A 20,216-nucleotide genomic window follows, 5' to 3' on the forward strand; every position below is an offset into this window, starting at 1 on the left:
AGATTTTGGTCAAATCATTATTACCGAAATCTTGTTAGATTCACTAATTGCTCTAAGATTATAATATAATTTCCATCAAAGGCAGATCCACAAATTCCAACAAAGTTTGATAAAAAATGTTATTTTAATTGATAGTGAATGACTTCCTTTGCACCCAAATAAAAAAATTAAAAAAGAGAGAACAATAATTGTTGTTTTTTTTGAATAAAGTTTAGGTGAGTTTGCTTACAGTTTTTCTTTTAACGGAATAAAGTTTAGGTAAGTTGGACACGCTTTTAGGCTTAAAGAGAAAATGACAATGAGGTTTAAAATATTGAATTAGTGATAGTTAATTTTCTAGCAAATTTTTTTTAAAACAAATGCGTTTTAAATGTAGACAATTATAAACATGAATTTCATTACAATATGAGAACTACCTTTAAAACTTATAAATATGTTATCTATATTTACATCCTTGAATTTGTAATTGTTTGAACAGAATTTTTTTAACTCATTGCTTAAAAAAATATCAAAAACCTATTTGTTATTAATTAAACCTTTTAGGACCTTATCGTTATTTTCCCTAGAGAAAAAGACGCAAAGCACCAACATCCATTATTGTTTATTCCTACTTATCCTATTTATAATGCAAAAATAGGATTTGTTTGATCCTATTTATAAGTCAACTGATTAATTTTTTATCATAAATTTTTCCTTTTACCTTCTATTAAATGTTGATAAGAGAAAATATATTATTAAAATATATTTATTTAATAGGAATAAAGCTAAAAACTTATTAGAATTAAAAAAATTAACACTTTCTTTACTTCCAATAAAATATATTGGAAGTTATTTATAAAATAAAACTAAAAGGAGTACTCCCTCTGTTCAAAAATATAATGCATTTTTTAAAGAGTTGGATATTAAAAAATATAAAGTATTTTTAATCTTTTGAAGTGTAATCATGGCCTTTTTTTTAAAAGTACCCCTATTGATAATAACTTTTTATTGAAAGGTATTTAATAGGGGGAAATATATAAAGATAGGGTTAGTTGAAAAATAGGTAATTACTTTATTGGGGTTGAGATTCGATTAAAAATGCCTTATCTTTTTGAGAGAGTATCTTAATCATCATTTTTTTGGCTAGCATGTTTAACATCCTTCAATTTATAATATATAGTACCTTAATGTATAGTCCAAAAGTATTGCCGTACTGGAGTGTGTGAATATTTCTCATCAATAATCATATTTGAAGCTAAATATTCTAATGCACTATTAAGACTGTCCCCTACACGTGGTTCCATGTGGTTCCACTAAATAAAACGAAAATTTTAAGTTACAATTTTTCAAAAAAAATAGAACGACACAAAAAATGGGGTTATATAATATTGGAGTTTCTACAGCAAAATCTTGGTTGATGCTGCGTATCAGATTCAGGAATCGTTTGATATGTGACATAGAAAATTATCAAAATAAAAAAAAACATTATAGTACTTTTGCTTTAAAAATAGTAAAAAATAAAACACATAATTAACTAATATAACTACGAAAACAGACGTTAAAAGAAAAACAATCTTTCTTAGCTAATTTTTAAAGATCATGATTTTCTTAAAAATATTATATAAAAGAAGCCGTTGAATAAATAATATTTGTTTGAGTGAACAAATCACACGCGAGGAAATTAACTTAAGAACCAATTAAAATTGAAGTTTCATGGAAGCAACAAATGCAAGAATAAAATAATATCATCAATGTCCCTTCGAACATATAAAAAAGTCATCTTTCACAACTCATGTGTGCTTCTGTACTCCCACAGCAAACTCGTCAGCTTCTGAAAATGATACCTAACAATTATTCTGCTTTTGAATCGCCATTACTTCAGCAACACAATGATCCTTCCTCTGCGTCTCTCATGAATAATAATAATAATTCCTTCTTCAAGACCACCTCTACTTCTAACCGTATCGGCGACGTCACTGCTTTGCCGGAACATGGCGTTCGTTGTAACTCCGGCGGTACGGTGTTTTCCAGTGAACGGCATGAAAACACCATGAAAGCAGGTGGTAGTGGTGGGGCTGATGTTAACACTGCTGCAGATCAGTCTGTGGCAAGTGAAGGGAACGCGCCACCTAGATGGAGGAGTTACAGAGGCGTGAGGCGTCGGCCGTGGGGGAAGTTTGCGGCGGAGATCCGGGACCCAGAGAGGAACGGCGCGAGAACGTGGTTAGGGACTTACGAGAGGGAACAGGACGCAGCTTTGGCTTATGACAGAGCCGCTTTCAAGATGAAGGGTAGAAAAGCAAAGCTCAATTTTCCTCACCTAATTGGGTCGGAACCACCCCCGCCGGAGCCGACAAGAGTAGTCGCCCATCAGAAGCGGCGACACTCGCCGGAACCTTCATCACGGTCGCCAGAGAAGGATGATGATGGATCTCAAGGTTCAAGTAAGAAGAAGAGCCTGGTTGGTCTATTGAATAAGTTAGCAACCAATAGAAGCCACATTAGAAGCTTGGAATGGTCATGTTGATGAAGGCATAACATGGGTCTTTTCCTCCATTTTTTTCTCTTCCAATAAAAGCAAAATCATTCATCTTGGTTATTGCTTTATTGTTCTATTAAACGTCTACCTCCAATTACATCCAAGTGCCAAGTCGGCAACATATTTGAACGAAGTTTCGGGCACACCCTTTCTCTCCTAGGGTTTTCATTCCCTTGTGAGAGTAAGCCCCCGGCGGCAAAGCTTGCAGAGTGTGGTTTGCCATGGGTTTCTCTTTCTCCCTTCCCTCATCACCGGAGGGAACTCCTCATGATCGGCGAGTCGTGTTCCTTCGACATGGCTCGGAGCTGAGGTTTGGTTTTGGTGTGGGTTAAGGTACGATGCGTGTGTGAAGGAAATCAAGACGAGATGTGAATGATTTGGGTCTGGATCGTGAAATCAAGAGACGCGAACTTGTCATGATGTGTGGACTTCAAGCTTGGAACAATCTCTTCGGCTGGATTTGGCTATGCGCAGAGAAACTGTGGAGGGTCCTTGAGGGTGCTGGGAGGGAAGATTCCAAAAGGCAGTTACTGGTTGGTGTACTCGAAAGATTGAGTTAAAATCCTAGTTGATGATCTCTCAAATCTCTTGAAGGCTAGGAAACATGTTCTTGACTTTTTGGTCCTTTGTTTTGTTTTGTTTTTTTTTTTTTTTGGGCTGTTGCTGGTCTTTCTTCTTCTCAATATTATTGTTCACTGCGACTCTACTCTATTTGCCGATTCTGATGCTTTTGCGGCTTATTAAGTGATGGCAAAGAAATTATTTTTATTTTTAATTTTATATCTAATAAAATAAAAGATATAAAAACAATTATTATTGGATTTAGGTCAAAGTAATGATTCAGGCTTAATAGTTAAAACCGTGATCAAATCAATCATAGGCAAAAATAGTTTATTAAACCAGTGAAAATACTCATTTGATTTTAGTACTAATAAAGATCGGGGTGAGGAGAGGACTGGGAGGGGCTATGGGCCCCATCGAGTTTTTAATTTTTTCTTGGTGTTGTTTAGGCATTATGTTTTTTCCAGCCCCTCAACATTTACATGCACTTTGTATAATATGTGTGCGAATTTTTTTTAAAGGTATCTTCACAGCCAATAGTCATATGAGATTAATTTTTAGAGAAATTTGAACACCATTTAAAAAATTGTCCTCTATCATCTAGCCATGCTCTCCATACATGCCTCCAAGAATCAAACCTTGAATCATTGATGCTTAAGGGATCGGACTGCTACTATCTGTATCATTTATGTGTCTTTGGAGTCTTTTATTTCAACCTAATAACTATTATTCATATTACAAATAATATTTAATTAAGTACAATTAAAGGCGCAAGTAATATTTTTCCCCTGTGGAACTCATTAGTTACTGACCAAATGTACTCCTCGTTTTTTTAAAAAAAATTGGTTGATGCTAAAATGAGTTTATAAAAATATATCATTCATTTTAAATACCATGAATTATTCATTTCTGTGATCGTTCATCATCATCATTTTCTTTTTTGGTTGGAACCATCAAAAGATAAATACATCTATAACCTATACCGACAATATTCTGGTAGCAGATGATTAAGTCTAGAAATATTTTGCTTTCTTAATCAAAAGTAAAATAAAATGTCCTTCCGTTTTAAACTATAAGACATTGTTAAACAAAATCTCATATATTAATAAACCTCATTAAACACACTTAACAACTTTATTTTTTCAAAATAAAAATGTAAACTTTTAAAAATACCTTTCATTCAATAACCTTAAATCTACACCTAATTAGTATTAAATAGAGAGAGATAAAGAGTAATATTGAAGTAAGTCTATTTAATAAAATATTAATCTTTTCAAAGCATCTTATATTTTGAAATGACAAATTTCTCTTAAAAGTTTTTTGTAATTTGGGGCGAAGGGAGTATTAATTAATTATTTATTTAATTTTATTTTTAAATTTAATTATTATCTGTTGACAATTTATGGGTTTCGGAACTTGGAGCTGAGATACGTGCCTCGTAGGCGTCAAGCTTGGTACATCACTCAACACTCAACATATATTTGACTGCTTATTATAATTTTGTTAGTTGTTCTTTTAAATCATTGATTTGTTACATATAACGTGTGTGTATTATAAAATTAACATTTTAAAAGTGTTATAATATTAAATTAAATAATATTATTGAGGATCCTTGCACAGCCTTCTTTTGATTGATTGAATGAATTCTCATTTCCACTAAAAAGTTTTATTATTGAGGATAACATATTCGTTGATCGAGCATTGATTGCAGGGCCAATGCGAGCATATGAATATAATACCCCAAATGTAAATTTTTGGAAATAGAAGGATTAATAATTAGTATCATATAGTATTTAATAATTTAAAAAACCAACTCCATAACACTACACGAAAACATGTCTGGTAAATATAATAAAAATATAAAATATAAAACATGCCACATAATAACAAATCATGAACAACACAATTTATTCAATTATCGAAATTCGTACTGTACGTGTGAAAACGTGTTTATTTATTTACCCATACATGTACTCACAACTCCAATTTGAATTGATATAGAATATTAGTTACTGAAGATGATATTTATTTTCATTTCAGGATCAACAACAACAATCACTATATACCCAAAAATGTCCAGTCAAGACGTAGCGTTATTTTTGACAAAACTTCGTTGAATATTTACCAAGTACCCAAAAATGTCCAGTCTAAGTTTTTCCTATGTTGTTATATATGTTCGTCGTTGAAGATTCAACACTAAGAGTAAGTGCCGTATAATTTTCAAACATACACTTAAATTAATTCTAGTCAATTACAGGCTGAGTCTTAGTTAACAATTCTCTTGTAATTAAAATAATTTTCAAATTAACATGCCTTAATTAATTTTGCTTTACAGACTAATAAAAGCAGTCAATCTTAGTCTATTTATAATAATATATATGAAGCCCACCATGACCCATGCATGAAAAATATAGATAGGTACGGTCATTGGTCAACTTACTTTCAATATATAGTTATGGTTTATAGATCTCTAAGAGAATAAGGTCGTCAACATTTCATTAGAGTAGTTGTGGTATACATTGGTCCACAAAACATTTAATTTAATTCAACATAAAATACATTTGATGCATGGAAAATGTGATAAACCAATATTATATTTGCAAAAGCATATTATTGATTAATTTATTGTGATAAAATATCTCAAAATGTAAGAAAATATTTAATTATTCAATTTTTGGTGATAATCAAAAAGAAAATAATAGTGAACAAAAAGTTTCATCAATTTATATTAATGACTTCTGTTCTGGAAAATTGATTATCCTTATTTTGTTGTTTCCTTTTTATGTTAAGCACGGAATTAATTAAATACTTTCTCACTTATGGATAATGCAAAAGTAATATATATATATATATATATATTGATTATCACATGTGTCTTTTTTTGTTGGGAAGAAATCATGTTCAAAACACGGTTAAGCACATATTGTAATCAGATTCAAACCTTATATATATATATATATATATATATTATATGATATATAATTCTTTTTTTATAAGAATATGATATATAATTCTGACTGAATTAAAATGTGAAGATTATAAAATGTTATTTTAATTGTGACAAAATGGGATAATCTTGCAGTTTTGGGTATGTAATATTTAGTCGCACGCGCGGTGTTCAAATATTCCCTATAAATATATTTTAAGCCAAGTATTCTCAGTCATTATCTTTTTTTCAGTTGGTCCCCTACACGTGCGTGGCCCCATTACTCTGTGTGTGTGTGTGTGTGTAGTCCCTTTGTTTAAATAAACCGACACAAAGTGGGATTAAATAATTTGGCCATTTCATTGGGCTAGGATGTATTTGAAATTTAATTAAGTAAAAAAAAAAAAATAATTTAAAAATATACTTTTACTTTAAAAAATAATAAAAACATAAATTATTAAACAATAAGACATAGTAGACATTAAAAAAATTATTTTTTAACCAACATGAATTGAATTTAATAGAAAGGGTTAATTCCTTACAATGTAAGGAACTAAGATTTAAACCTTTATTAGGAGAGGTGTCCAAGAATTCACACCCATAATATAATCTTAGGACTCATTAACACTTCAAGAAAAGAAATTTTCAGCTATAATATAAAAGGACTAATAAAATTCCAAATGTATTAGAATGAGTTGTAATTTTATTTGTCAAAAATGGCATAGCAAGTCTTTGAATAATGAACTTTTAAATCTTGGGTTAAAGTATAAAAGGACTAATAAAATTCCAAATGTATTAGAATGAGTTGTAATTTTATTTGTCAAAAATGGCATAGCAAGTCTTTGAATAATGAACTTTTAAATCTTGGGTTAAAGGACAAATCTACACACAAAATAGTCGGTTAGAAGTTTCTAGTATCATAAAGTGAGCAAAAGAGCATAAATACCTATAACATTATGTGAGTGGGTACAAAAGTAACCAAATTATAAACTTTGCTCTAACGGCATTAGTTTTTGATGTTAAATGCTGACTGTGCATGCCACGTGTTAGTCTTTACTAATGTAGACTAAAAAAAGAGACAAAAATACCCATAAAATGGTCAGCTTGGGACATCCAGTAGCTTAAAGTAATGAAAAGGGTGCAAAAATACCCATAATGTTACTTGGTGCAAAAGTGACTAATTCATCAAATCCTTAAATATAACTGTTTAGCTGACATATAAATAGAAGTTCACTGTTTTTTTTGCTAATGTAGACAAAAAATATTTGCAGGTAAATTTTTAAAAAGATTGATCGATCATTATATAAGTATCTATAATGTTACTTTAGTAGGTGTAATAGTCACCAATCTGTCAAAACCTAAGATTCAACACAATAAGATAAGTTGTACACAATCGAAGATCAAGACTAAGCACACCTCCTATGCCACCCTACCTTAAGAACAATCTCTCAATCTTAAGCAATTTTATTTATGATAAGTTTTAAATTTTCAAATGATTTTCACCACTATTGCAAAGAAACGAGCAATTTAATTTGATGTTCGATCAAAATGACATTTTGTCATATAATATTCACACAGTAATTGATTAATCTACATAGAATTTCACCTAAAAATATTTTTTTTCATGTCAATGAAAAAATGGTCAACTTTTACTTAAACGTTAGCTAAATGTCATGTCCAGATTTTTATTTTATTTTATATGCTTACTGATTAGAAAATATCCAAATGAATTATTTATAAGACTTTATAATATTAAGATATAAGCTCAAGTTGAGCCACAAGACTCAAGACTTGTTAAAAGAAATGGGTTGTACTTTATTTATTCTTTTCTTTTGGCTCTTTGAGTGTGGTCACGTGGATCTAAACCTCATGAACACGTGGAAGTGGCACAGAGAGGTTGATTAAAGGACATCACTTCCTTCTTCTTTCTTCATTTCTTGTCGCATAGAGTGAGTGGAGAGAGAGAATGAGCTTTGCTTCCATGGAGTCTGAAACAGCTTAGAGAGAGAGAGAGAGAGAGAGAATTTAAATCCAGCTAAACAGCCTCCATTCTTGCTCAAATCCTGCATGCAAAACCAGAATCTGGACTTACTCAACTCAAGCTTTCAACTGAACTTGGTGGTTTCAGGTGATTCTCAGTTTTTAGAAGGAGTTTGGGGAGATAAGTTAGAAATTCAAGACTGTGAATGCTTGGAGTGAGATAAGCATAAATTTATGACTCTTAGAAGATAAAATGTGGGATTGGAAAAAACTGTTCAGATTTTCTCCGAAGCTCATGAATGGGTATTTTTGAGGTAGAATTAATGATTGAAAGGTACTAAGTTAAAACTCACTTAAGATAGAAACCAGAAAATAAGTTATAGATTTTTTCCCCCTCATGCTCTGTTTTTCGGTAACAGATAGTGTTGAACAGGGTAGTATATTTTTTTTTTTTTTATTACATCTACTCATTCAGAATTTGACTCATTCATGATTTTGTTGAAACTGAAATGGTCCCTACGTTGCGCAAGTATACAAAAGAGATATGACTTTTTGTCTTCTTTTGGCTAAGAGAGGAAGCACGTCATTCAAGTAGTAAATATGGAACAATAAAAAGAAAAGAAAATGGGTGGTTGACCATGGCTGTAGAAGAATGAGAAATGTTTTGATTATTTTTCTAATATTTTTAATATTATCATACAGAATTTTGCCGTGGGGAAAGCACAATTAAGCAAACTCTAATTATTAGAGTGAGAGTTTCTAATTATTAGATGGTAGAAGCAAACACTAATAGGTGAAATTATTTAACTGTGTAGAACAGTACAAAAATTCTTAGAGAATTTATTTTGTATATATGAAATTATGAATTCATATTAGATTGTGGAAAATGATATAATGGTGATTGGATAATTCTTCTAGGCTTTGATTTTTGTGAGAAGCCTAAAGAAGTTTATTTTCAAGAAAAGTTGGGACAAGGAAGTGTTTTGAACCAAGGTAATATTTCTCTAATTCTTGTGATAGCAATATTGGTTGACTTGATGTTATAAAATTTTTATTTCCATGAATTATAAAAAATTTATGAGTTAATGATATGTTGTATTCCTAGTATGACACTTTAGCCATTGTATGTATATACTTGCTGAATTTCATAATTCATGGTCTAAGCTTATTTATATGAGTGGACCATTATTGCTTGAAGCTTGGAATAAATTAATACTATTATAAATCTCACCCCTCTTTTCATGTTACAAATAATAGCTGCAAGTTCATCGAAGAACCATAACAAGGAAAGAGAGCAATGAATAATGTATCTTTTTTTACCTTGCTTCTTAATTATATTTTGATATATTTTGGAGTTGTAATATATATAACTAATTCCATGATTTAATTTTTAGTTGTAACTATGCAAGAAGATTACAAATATATCCATAGTTCAATTATAATCATGGATAGATTATATCTTGATATGTAAATATTTTTATGTGTGGTAAAAACTATAAGAATAAAATATTTATCCAAGGAACAACATTAGTAAGGGTCTTGTAGTAGTATGTGGTGATTATTACCTTGAAATTTTTAGTCACTTAGAGGACATTTCAAGCTTCAAATGAAGTCCTAGATCACTAAATTTGTACTTGTATATTATGAGATAAAATTTTTACAAAATAAGGTTGGAAAACTAAAAAAAATTTCTGGCAATAACTGAAGCAGTGAGAAATGAAAATTCCTCATTAAATATAGATGGATGTTTGAAGTTAGGGATTATTTTTCCCTTTTAGAGGACTTCCTAAGAACAATTTAGAGATTGAATCACCACAAAATGATTTTTATAGAATTAGTTATGAATTTTGTAAGTTGATGATACATTCTAGAAAAATGCACATGTGCTTAAAAATCAGATTGGCATTTTTCTCTTCTTGATGATCATCAATGTTTAAGCAATGATTCTTATAAGTACTTGTTGTTTAAAGGAGTAAAAATATATCAAATGTTTCACTAAACGATAAACATTTAAGGAATTTGATAAATTGGTCACTTTTGCACCAATTCTAGTAATGTTATTGATATTTTTACTCTTTTCACTTTAGGTTACTAGATGCCCTTAGTTGATCACTTCATGGATATTTTTGTCCTTTTTTAGTTCATATTAGTAAAGATTGACACATGGCATACACAGTCAACATTTTACACTGAAAACTAATGCCGTTAGGGAAAAGTTAATGTTTGGGTCACTTTTGCACCCACCATGTAATGTTATGGGCATTTATGTCCCCTTTTTCACTTTATAATATTGTGTGCCCTGGGCTGACAACTTTATTTTATATATTGCCTTTTAACCCTTAAATCTTTGACTGGTTGCTTGTGTTGTCACACTGCTTTCACAACAAATTAAAGCATCTAATCAGCGAGCAGTTAAATTATTATTACTAGTATTTAATATTTTACATAGAGAAGCCATTATAGCATATATCATAATTAACCCTTTTATACCCACAAATATATAATATTTGTTTGAATAAACCAATCACACGCGACGACAACCACTCCAAATTAACAAGTGAAGTTTCATGGAATCAACAAACTTAAGACAAGTATATGCATACATACATACAAGTCATTAAACACATACATACATACATACATACATACAAATACATATAACAAAGCCATGTGTGTTTCACTGAGACGAACCTCTTAGCTTCTCAAAATGAACCCTCGTCTTTCTCCCTTCGAATCAGTAGTTCAACAATATCTGACTGAAGATGATCCTTCCTTCATGACTCTCTCATAAATGGTTTATTCAGCGGCAACCCTACTTGGAATCTGAACTACGACGCTGCTTTGCTGGAGCAGGGTGTTAGTAACTCCAGTGGTATGTCATTTTCCGGCGGGAATAATGATGACAGTATGAATTCGGGTGGTTATGACGATTGGTAAGGTCAATGGTAATACCGCAGGATCTGTGGTGTGTGAAAATAACGCTCCACCTAGATGGAGGAACTACCGAGGTGGCAAGTGGCAGCCATGGGAAAGTTCACGGCTGAGATCCGGGACCCGAAGAGGAACGGTGCAAGGACATGGCTCGGAACTAATGAGAGGGAGGAGGATGGAGCATTGGCTTATGATAGAGCTGCTTTCAAGATGAAGGGTAGAAAAGCAAAGCTCAATTTTCCTCACCTCATTGGCTCAGAGCGGCGGAGCCACCACCGGAGCCTGCAAGAACAGTTGTCGGAAAGAAGCGGCGCCACCCTCTTGAAGAAAAGCCTGGATGCTCTACAAATGTGTTAGCAACATATAGAAGCCATGTCAGAAGCTTGAAATATGGTGTGTGAATGAAGTTTTAGGTTCTTTCTAAAGGTATAACAAGGTAGAATTTGAATACGAAAATCAAGGGTTCAATATGTTCTATAAATCAATAAACTCTTAACTATATATTTTTAAATATGATGGATAAGATTGCTTTCTCTATGTTTATATCTTGTTAATTGTTAATTATATCGTTGCCCGTAATTGTGTGATGGAGTCAACTCATGATTTTTTTTTTTGATCGTCTAGCTGCAGTTTTAGAGTTGTGAGAAAATTTTCTATTATGATTAATTTGACATTAATTTTGATGAACTAATTAGGTTCCTCAACCAAATTTTTTTTTTATTATACATAGGGAGAAATTTTTCTATTGCGTTGTTTACTTTCTCTCAAGCTAATTAATAATTAGGGAGAATGACAAAGTCTCAAATGATGAATTAATAACAGTGAAGTTTTCAACAAAAATTTTTATAAAATAAATTGTCTATGTCAATTCAAGCGGTTATAAATAAAAATTCAAATTGCAAACTAATTGATATATTCAGAATTTAAATATCGTATTTATAATTGAAACTTTTAATTCTGTAATTTTTTAAAATGATATTTACAACTAATTTTTTAAAAAAATTGTTAAGAAGACCTAACTGTTATTATTTTTTTCTGGGATCAACTTAACTGTCATTCTCCCTGATAATTACAAAAAAATCGGACAAATGATATCCACAACAAACCAGACCAGTAATATTCACGATAAAATGATTAAAAATAAAAAAGCCTTTAGAACTAAAACTTAAAACACAGACAAACAAAAAACACAACTAAAACGAAAGATAAGAAACAAAAAAAAAAAACTGACAAAAGTACAACTCAAGACAAAAGAGAGGCACTAACAACAATAAACAAGCGAACAGAAAAGGTCAATATTGCTAAATGATGGTTCAATCTGGTCCAAGATGCGTCCAAGCTAAGTAAGGACACTTTTCTTTAGAGTTATTATGTCATATTGGTTGAGTGTGATTACTCCACAAAATATTCAAATGGAAAGAACTCATGAGAACTCCAGAGGGAGAGGGAACATTGAAAGCTAGAAGAGAACAGAATAACAAAAAAAAAATTCAAATGAAAATATTTTCGAACTTTATTAAAAATATTTTCACAAAAAATACATTTTGGAATTTGAATGTTACGTTCCAAAATTTAAAATAGAAAATATACTGCTTTTCCTAAAATATTTTTCAACATTGGCAAAAATATTTTCACAAAAGCTACTCGACACACAAAAAACTACAACAACACTAATTATTCCACTAGTCAAGTACCCCTAATAATGTCCAATAATCAACATGGTTTTGATTCAGTATAGTCATGAACTCATGATCTTGAACGAAAATGAATTTTAACGAGAATACAATAACAAAATGACTGGAAAATTTAATATGCAAATATTTGACCTAATGAAAGAAAAATATGTTAAGATGATTAGTGGCATTGGCTTGGTGCCTTTTGATCTCCCACTTTCTATCATTTTCATAATTAATTATAAAATTCTAATCATAATTTTTTTTAAAATCCTCGGATCTGGACCTGAAAAAGTTTACAAATATGGTTTAAACAATATGATAAGCTTAAAATAAGAAACGTGCACGTTATATTAAATGATAATATTGAGGACAACATATTTGATTATAAGAATGTAGATTGCAGGGCCAGCACAAGCACATGTCATTGAAACCCAAATCTTTGGGAAATAAAATAAATGGAATAATTATTATAATATATAGTTGATTAAATTAGCGAACAACTTTTTCAGACTTATCTTTGAAAATGCACGTGTGGATTAGAGGGAGTGGATTAGAGGGAGAAGACTTCAATATAATTCTTCAACAAAAGAAATTAATAAAAAAGTGCAAACAAATAATAATAAATGAACACAATTTAAATGTGATGTGTAATCGAGACAGAGATCTGTTTAAGAATAATTAGGATGGTCACATTGTGAGTCTGACTCGATTTTCAAAATTCAAACAAGTGATGGACTGACGCACAACAACTAGCTTAGATTAGATCGTATTCTTACAATTATAAATGATATGGGAAATTAGCTTCAATAATATATGCCATCATGTTCGATCTATCTATATATCGAGTGAAGTTGACCTAGGAAAAAAAATCTTGAATCTAATAAAATTAGATTAAATAAAAAGAGGGATATAAGTAAAAACATTCATACACTTACTTTATGGTCCGTTTAGATTAATGTGAATTTGGATTTGGTCTATGGCCCACATTTGGATACACAAAAACCTATGAATTTAGATTTGATTTAAATCAAATCCATTTATTTATTACAATTTTTTTATAATTTTAAATTCATCTATATTCTAATTATTTAAAATTTCAGTTAGTTTAAATATCTTGTTCACTTCATATTTTTATTATCAATACCTCTATGATTCTTTTATCTTTTCTCATTTTTTATTCTCAATTATTTATTTTCATTTTGAATATGAACTCATCTATTTTCATCATTCGAAATTTTTTAAATTATCAAACCAAAAAATTTAAAATACATGAATTTTAAATGTAAGATTCAAACTATAAGATTTCAAATCTAAAATTTAAATTTAAATCCACAAATCCAAATGCTACTTTAATGTTTTCCGTTAAGATGTGGATGTCAAATTCCAGTGTATGATGCTCTATCTCTCGTCTCTCATCAAAATAAACAGAAATATAATTCCAGGCTCGCTCATAATGTTTCACTACTCTCTTTTCTTTTGTGTTTTGCATTTTATCTTATGTATAATTATTAGTTCATTATCGAAGATTCAACACAATAAATTAGCACTAACTACAAGTGCATCGCACTTTCTTTGATCCTATTTATAGGGCAGAGAGAGAAAAAAAATTTTTGTCAAATTTATAAGTCACATTATTAAATTTTTTTCATAAATTTTTTTTTACCTTCCATTAAATGTTAGAAAGAGAAAATATTTTATAAAAGTGTTTATATTTAATAAGGAAAAAATTAAAACTTATTAAATTTTTTGACAGAGTTAATTAATTTTAAGGTTCTCTTTGATATTAATGAAACATGTTAAAAGTGACTTATAAATAAGACCAGAGGAATATACAATAATTTTCAAAACTGTGCAGTCAATTACAAGCTGTGTAATGACCTGAAATTTTAAATTGACTAAATTAATTCTTCTTCCAATTGATACTTTGTTTTAAATTATAGAAAAATTTTGTCCCTACCTTGTAATTTTTCTTGTCCATTTCTTTGTAATTTTCCTACTACATTTCTTGTAATTTTCCCAAAATACTTTTGGTTCAGATTTTTCTTATTCTCGTGCGAGAAACAGAGCCTTGAGTTATCTTATTTTCTTCCATCTCTTCACCGACACGAAACCTCTGATTCTTAACCTCATCGCACTCCTTTTGTTCTTCTCTTCAATTTCCGATGGTCACCGTCGGTCTGCATTGATCCTCGTTCAGCTGCCACTTTTCTTCCTCCTAAGTTGCTGGACACCGTGGGTGTATGGTGAGCTCAAGTCTTTCTCCTTTCGGGTCCCTAATTTTGTGCTCCTTCTTCTCCTTTGAACAGCAGGGATGAAGCTTTTCTCCTCTCCTTTGGTGTCATTCGTGAGCTTAGGTGTGGCTGAAGCTATTGTATTTTGGTTTGTGGTAAGTTGCTGGTCCATTCTTCTTCCTCTGCTGGCCGAAAGAGGCATCTCTGCTCATTATTGCTGTCTTGACTTTGAGAAAACTGAGGTGTTGTTTGGTTAATGATGGATGCTAATTTATTTTGATATTGAGCTGAATCTTGGTTGTAGAATTAAATATTTGAAGCTGTTGGTAGTTTTGAATGTTGATTTCATGCTATAGTTTATGGTGATGCACTCAAGGTATCTATGAAAATGCTTGAAAGAAGAAATTGGTGAAAATAAAATTGTTTAATTTCATATTAGAGCTTAAAGGAATTAATGCTGCTTAAGAAAGTATATGTCTTTACATATAAGTTGTAAAGTTGATTTACTCATTGGATTTGTATAGCACCGAAGAGGAAAATTGTCAGGTTATATGATAATTGAGGTTTTTGTCAAAAATGGAATCAGAGAAGTGTTAATGGTTGGGGTTCAATATTATTTGCTATTGTTGAATACTTGATAGAAATTGTTGGAGGGTTCAGCGAGAATTTAAAGGGTAATGAGAAATTTAAAGAATATTTAAAGAGTTTGAATGTTAATTTTGCTTCTTTGTATTAAGAAGGGAAAGTCATAATGGTATAAGAGTTGTTGGTTTAAATGCTAGATTAATTTGGAGTATCACTGGAGTAAGCATGAAATTGAGCGAGTCCAATTATAAGATTATCAAAAACCCTCAAGTGAGTGGATAGCGTTTTGAATAAAATTCTAGTAATGTATTTATGAAAAATTCCTTTATTTGAATTTATTCCTTTATAAATTGTATCAATATTTTCTTCAATTCAATTTTATAATAATTATTTTATTAATGACTATACCTTAATTTTATCAATAATTTATGTTATTGCAATTTAATTATTAAGCTCCATGTTTGATATAAAAAAGAATTTAGACAATGCGAATTAATAGTTCAATATGGTTAAAGATAAAAACTTTGAAGTTGCTTTCGTGCTATATGCACACCTAATTTTTATTAGGGGGACTGAGATTAAAATACTGATTACTAACGGCAGTTTCGTTAGCCCTTAGCATATCATGGTACATCTGGCTAGTAAAGTGTTTATAGGACGTGCTAGCTCTGTACGATGGCCAACGCACTTGGAATGGAGAGATGGATATTCATGAGTATTGTACTCACGCTTGTTTTCATGGGCCTCACGCTTATGCTTGATTCATGGCTTCTGTCATGTTTGTTTTGTGGCTTTCAGCAGTGCTTAATTAATTACTTACTCTTGTAGACTATATGTCCACGCTTGATTGGTTATTTGCCCTCATAAACTGTGTGTATATATTTATTATTCGTTTTGATAAAACCCTCCTAAATTTAGATTAACAGTTATCATTTATATATATTGGTTTTCTAAAAGCACTCTACTTAGTTGTATCATTACTTGAAAATTTTATATTCTATGGACAAACACAAATCTTGATAAATTTATATCATTCTATTAATATTGTCTAATTTCACGAATGTTCTAATGAGAAACTCATTATTTGTTATTAGTTTAGGTATATGTTTCATTATTTATTTAATTTGCTTTAAACTAAATGTGTTAGATACTATCTTCATACATTTTTATAATTATAGGTGGAACGCTACTTATCGAAAATTTATTTGATCTCAAATATTGTAGCTAACCCTGCACCTCCTGTTAAACATTGAGGGGGCCCAAAAGTTTTTCTTGAATGGTGAAGCATACTTTGATCATCTTTTGGTGAAAACTTTTATTGTATTATATGATTGTAATTTAGTGCTCTATGTGTACTATAATTAGATCCTGGTTTTATTTTGTCAGCATATAAATTGCTAAAATAGAGCTAGTTTCCTTGCTAGTTTGGTTCCCAGGTTTTGTATTGTAGAAATTTTGAGAGGTCCAAATTACAATGGAGACTCTGCCGAAATTTTTACAAAACACTTAAAACTTTATGAACCTTATCATTACTATATGTTTATATAACTTGCATATCAATATCTTAGCTTAATCCCTGACTAATCAAAGCTTATAAAATGTGAGACTATCTTATATTTCATATCGATCACGCTTTTAGTATTCGGAGTGTAGCAAGCTGAGTCATAGTTCAAAGATAAGGTATATAGTAAAAAATGTTTCCAAATTAAAGTAACATATAACATATCGTCGCTTCACTGACTGAAAAAAGTAGTCAATCTCAATTTATTTGTAATGTGAACGCCCAACAAAAGCCATGGACTATTTATAGGTCTGGTCAGCTCACTTTCAATATTGCATTAATCTTTTTGCTCATAAATGTGTACTTCTATAAGAGAATGTGGTGAACATTAATATATATTGCATTAAAATTGTTGTTGTCAATAAAACATCGATCGTCTAAGGTATAATATTCTATGCAAGTTATTTAATCTTTAGAAAATTATTTACAAAAATGTTGCTAATTAAGTTCACATTGGTCTACAAAGTGACGCTTTGTTCAACTTCGAAGTCAAGTGATCCCTTTCTCTTCATCGGTTCTATATGAAAGCGTGTTCAAAGAAAATTAACTACACATAAAGCGTGGATGACATGATAAACCAAGTTCATATACAAGATTTTCTTTGTGTGAGAATTTATGGAGGTTTATAATATTTGTCTTTGGATTTGAACCAAGTCCACTATTTAGATTCATAGAATTTATGTCCAAATCTAAATTCATATTTTATTATAATTTCTTTAAAATTTCAAAAGCAAAAGAGCAAATTAGTTCCTAAACTATTAGTCCATGAGCATTTGGGACCTTAAACTCATTTTTTGTGTAATATTCTCTTTCAACTTTTGAAAATAATGCAATTTAACTTACAATTAACAAAAGTTAATTTTGTTAGTTAGTTAATCAAAAAATGAGAGAAAAAATATCAAAAATACACAAAAGGATCAAAAAATGACAAACAAGAATAAAAAAATAATGGGGAAAAAAATTTTACTAGTCATTTTTTTTAACTTTTGATGTCATTCTTTTCTATCATTTTTTAGTTAACTAATAGTCGTCAAGGTTAACTATTGTTAATTGTAGGAGTCAGATTGCATTGCTTTTAAATGTTTAAGGGAATTGCACAAAAAATGAGTTTACAGTCCTAAATACTTATAAACCTATAGTTTAGGGGCCAGTTGACTCCTTTACCCAAATTTCAAATCCATCCTATACTCTTGTTATTTGAAATATTAGCTACTATAACTCTCTCATCTCTTTGCATTTTTCATTTCCCAATTCCCTTTTTATTGTCTTTGAATTTGAATTTTTTTATAACATCCAAATAAAAAAATTTTAAACACATGAATTTTAAATCAAAAATTCAAATTTACTAATTCAAATACTAATATGTACTAAATAATTTATTTAAGTAAATAGTTTACTATAAATAGTTTACTTCTTAAGTAATGTAATTGACTTGTTAGGTGCATAATATTACTTTTTAATTTTCCATCATTACTTGTTAAATCTATTATGTGTCTTGTTCAATTTAACTGGAGAAGGATATTTTGATCATTTTTATTTTCAATTTAATTTCAAATCAGCCCTAAAATCCTGCAGTGATGTTTCAAATTGTTTTTTATTTGGGTCTAATTTGTAAATAAGTCACATCATTGGTCCTTTAATGAAATTCTCCCAAATTTAAACTAACAAATACAAGGCTTTCCTAAAATTATTTTGAGAGAACTATATTGAAATCCCACACAAAGTAATTAATTACTACAAGATCTATTAATAATTGAACTGTCACCCCTAATACTAAGGGTACGATTGGCATCAAATATGAGGTGAACTCATATTCTGTAAGTTTTGATTAACCATAAATTAAGCTAAAATATCAATATATATAAGTTATATATAATATTAAAGTTCATAAAGTTTTAAATGTTTTATAAAAATTTTGGCAGAATCTTCCTATAATTTGGACCTTCTAAAATTTTCACAATTACAAAACCTGTCAACCAAACTAGCAATGTAACTAGCTCCATTCCAAGAATTTACATAATAATAAAATAAGACTAAGACTTAACTATAGTGTACATGGAGTGCTAACTTATAATTTATAAAATACAATACAAAGTTTCACAAAAAAAATGACCATGTGCTTCCTCTTTCCAAAAAGTTATAGGGTCCCTCAGTGATTCACAAGAGGCATAAGGTCAAGTACAATATATGATATTAAAGAAATTTTTAGTGAGTAGCATTCCAATCAAAATTATAAATTTTAAAGAAATTATGAAGATAGTAACTAATGAGCTTAATTCAAAATGAATTAATGAAATAATGAAATATATACTTAAGCTAGCAATAAATAATGAGTTTCTCACTAATATAACTATGAAATTAAACAAATGCTATTAGAGTTACATAAATGTTTAAAAATGGGTACCACTCATAAAATATAAACATTTTTAATAATAGTGCAATTCAATAAAATACTTTCAGAAGATTAATAGATAAATGACAAATTTAAATTTAAATTTAGGAGGACTTGATCAGAATGAATAACTAGCATGGATACACAGTTTACAAGGATAAATAACCATGAAACAATTGTGAGTACAATACTCATGAATATTCATTCCTTCATTTCACGTGCGTTGGCCCGTGTGTGGGGCTAGCACTTTCTACAAACACCTTATTAGCTAGGTGTATCATGGCTCGTCAAAGGCTAATGAAATTGCTGTTAACATCTAGCGTTTTGAACTCAGTCCCTCTCATTAAAATCAAGCAAGAATGGAGTAAGAAAAATAGTTTCAAAATTTTCACTAGCAAATACTATCCAACTATCATTTTCCATTATCCAAATATATTATCATTTTCATTTAGGTGCTACACAATTTCAATGAGCAATTCAACCTTACAACTTGTGTGTAAAAAAAGATCATATACTCCCCCAAGTAATATTTATAATTTCTCTAGGCTCTACTATAAAATTTAACAATGTTATTTCCACCCATAAATCTTTCAAATATATTTACAATTACTATGAGAACATGCACCATTAACTAAATCATGAGGCAAGCATCCAAACAAAATCAACAATTTCCATCTTCTAATTTCTTTGCCAAATTTTAGCTCAGCATATAATAAAATAGCATCCAACCTTAATCCAAACAACACCTAAATATTCCTACAATCTTAGGACAACAATATGGAGAAACAGGGCACACTTTCGGCCAATGAAGGAAGAAGGGTAATTCACACAACATATTAAAGCCAATACTCACGG

General features: G+C 30.1%; 1 protein-coding gene across 1 annotated transcript; it reads left to right on the top strand.

Annotated features, from left to right (window-relative positions):
- The first annotated feature begins 1,806 nt into the window (after positions 1–1,806).
- Positions 1,807–3,185, top strand: LOC129287560 (ethylene-responsive transcription factor 1-like). Its single transcript, XM_054923765.1, has one exon. It carries the CDS (start codon positions 1,817–1,819, stop codon positions 2,504–2,506), a length of 690 nt encoding a protein of 229 aa, XP_054779740.1. The 5' UTR covers positions 1,807–1,816; the 3' UTR covers positions 2,507–3,185.
- The last annotated feature ends 17,031 nt before the right edge of the window (positions 3,186–20,216 follow it).

Source organism: Prosopis cineraria, unplaced genomic scaffold, assembly GCF_029017545.1.
Source record: "Prosopis cineraria cultivar Desert tree isolate PC_DT_omini unplaced genomic scaffold, ASM2901754v1 PC12, whole genome shotgun sequence".
Classification (NCBI taxonomy): domain Eukaryota; kingdom Viridiplantae; phylum Streptophyta; class Magnoliopsida; order Fabales; family Fabaceae; genus Prosopis; species Prosopis cineraria.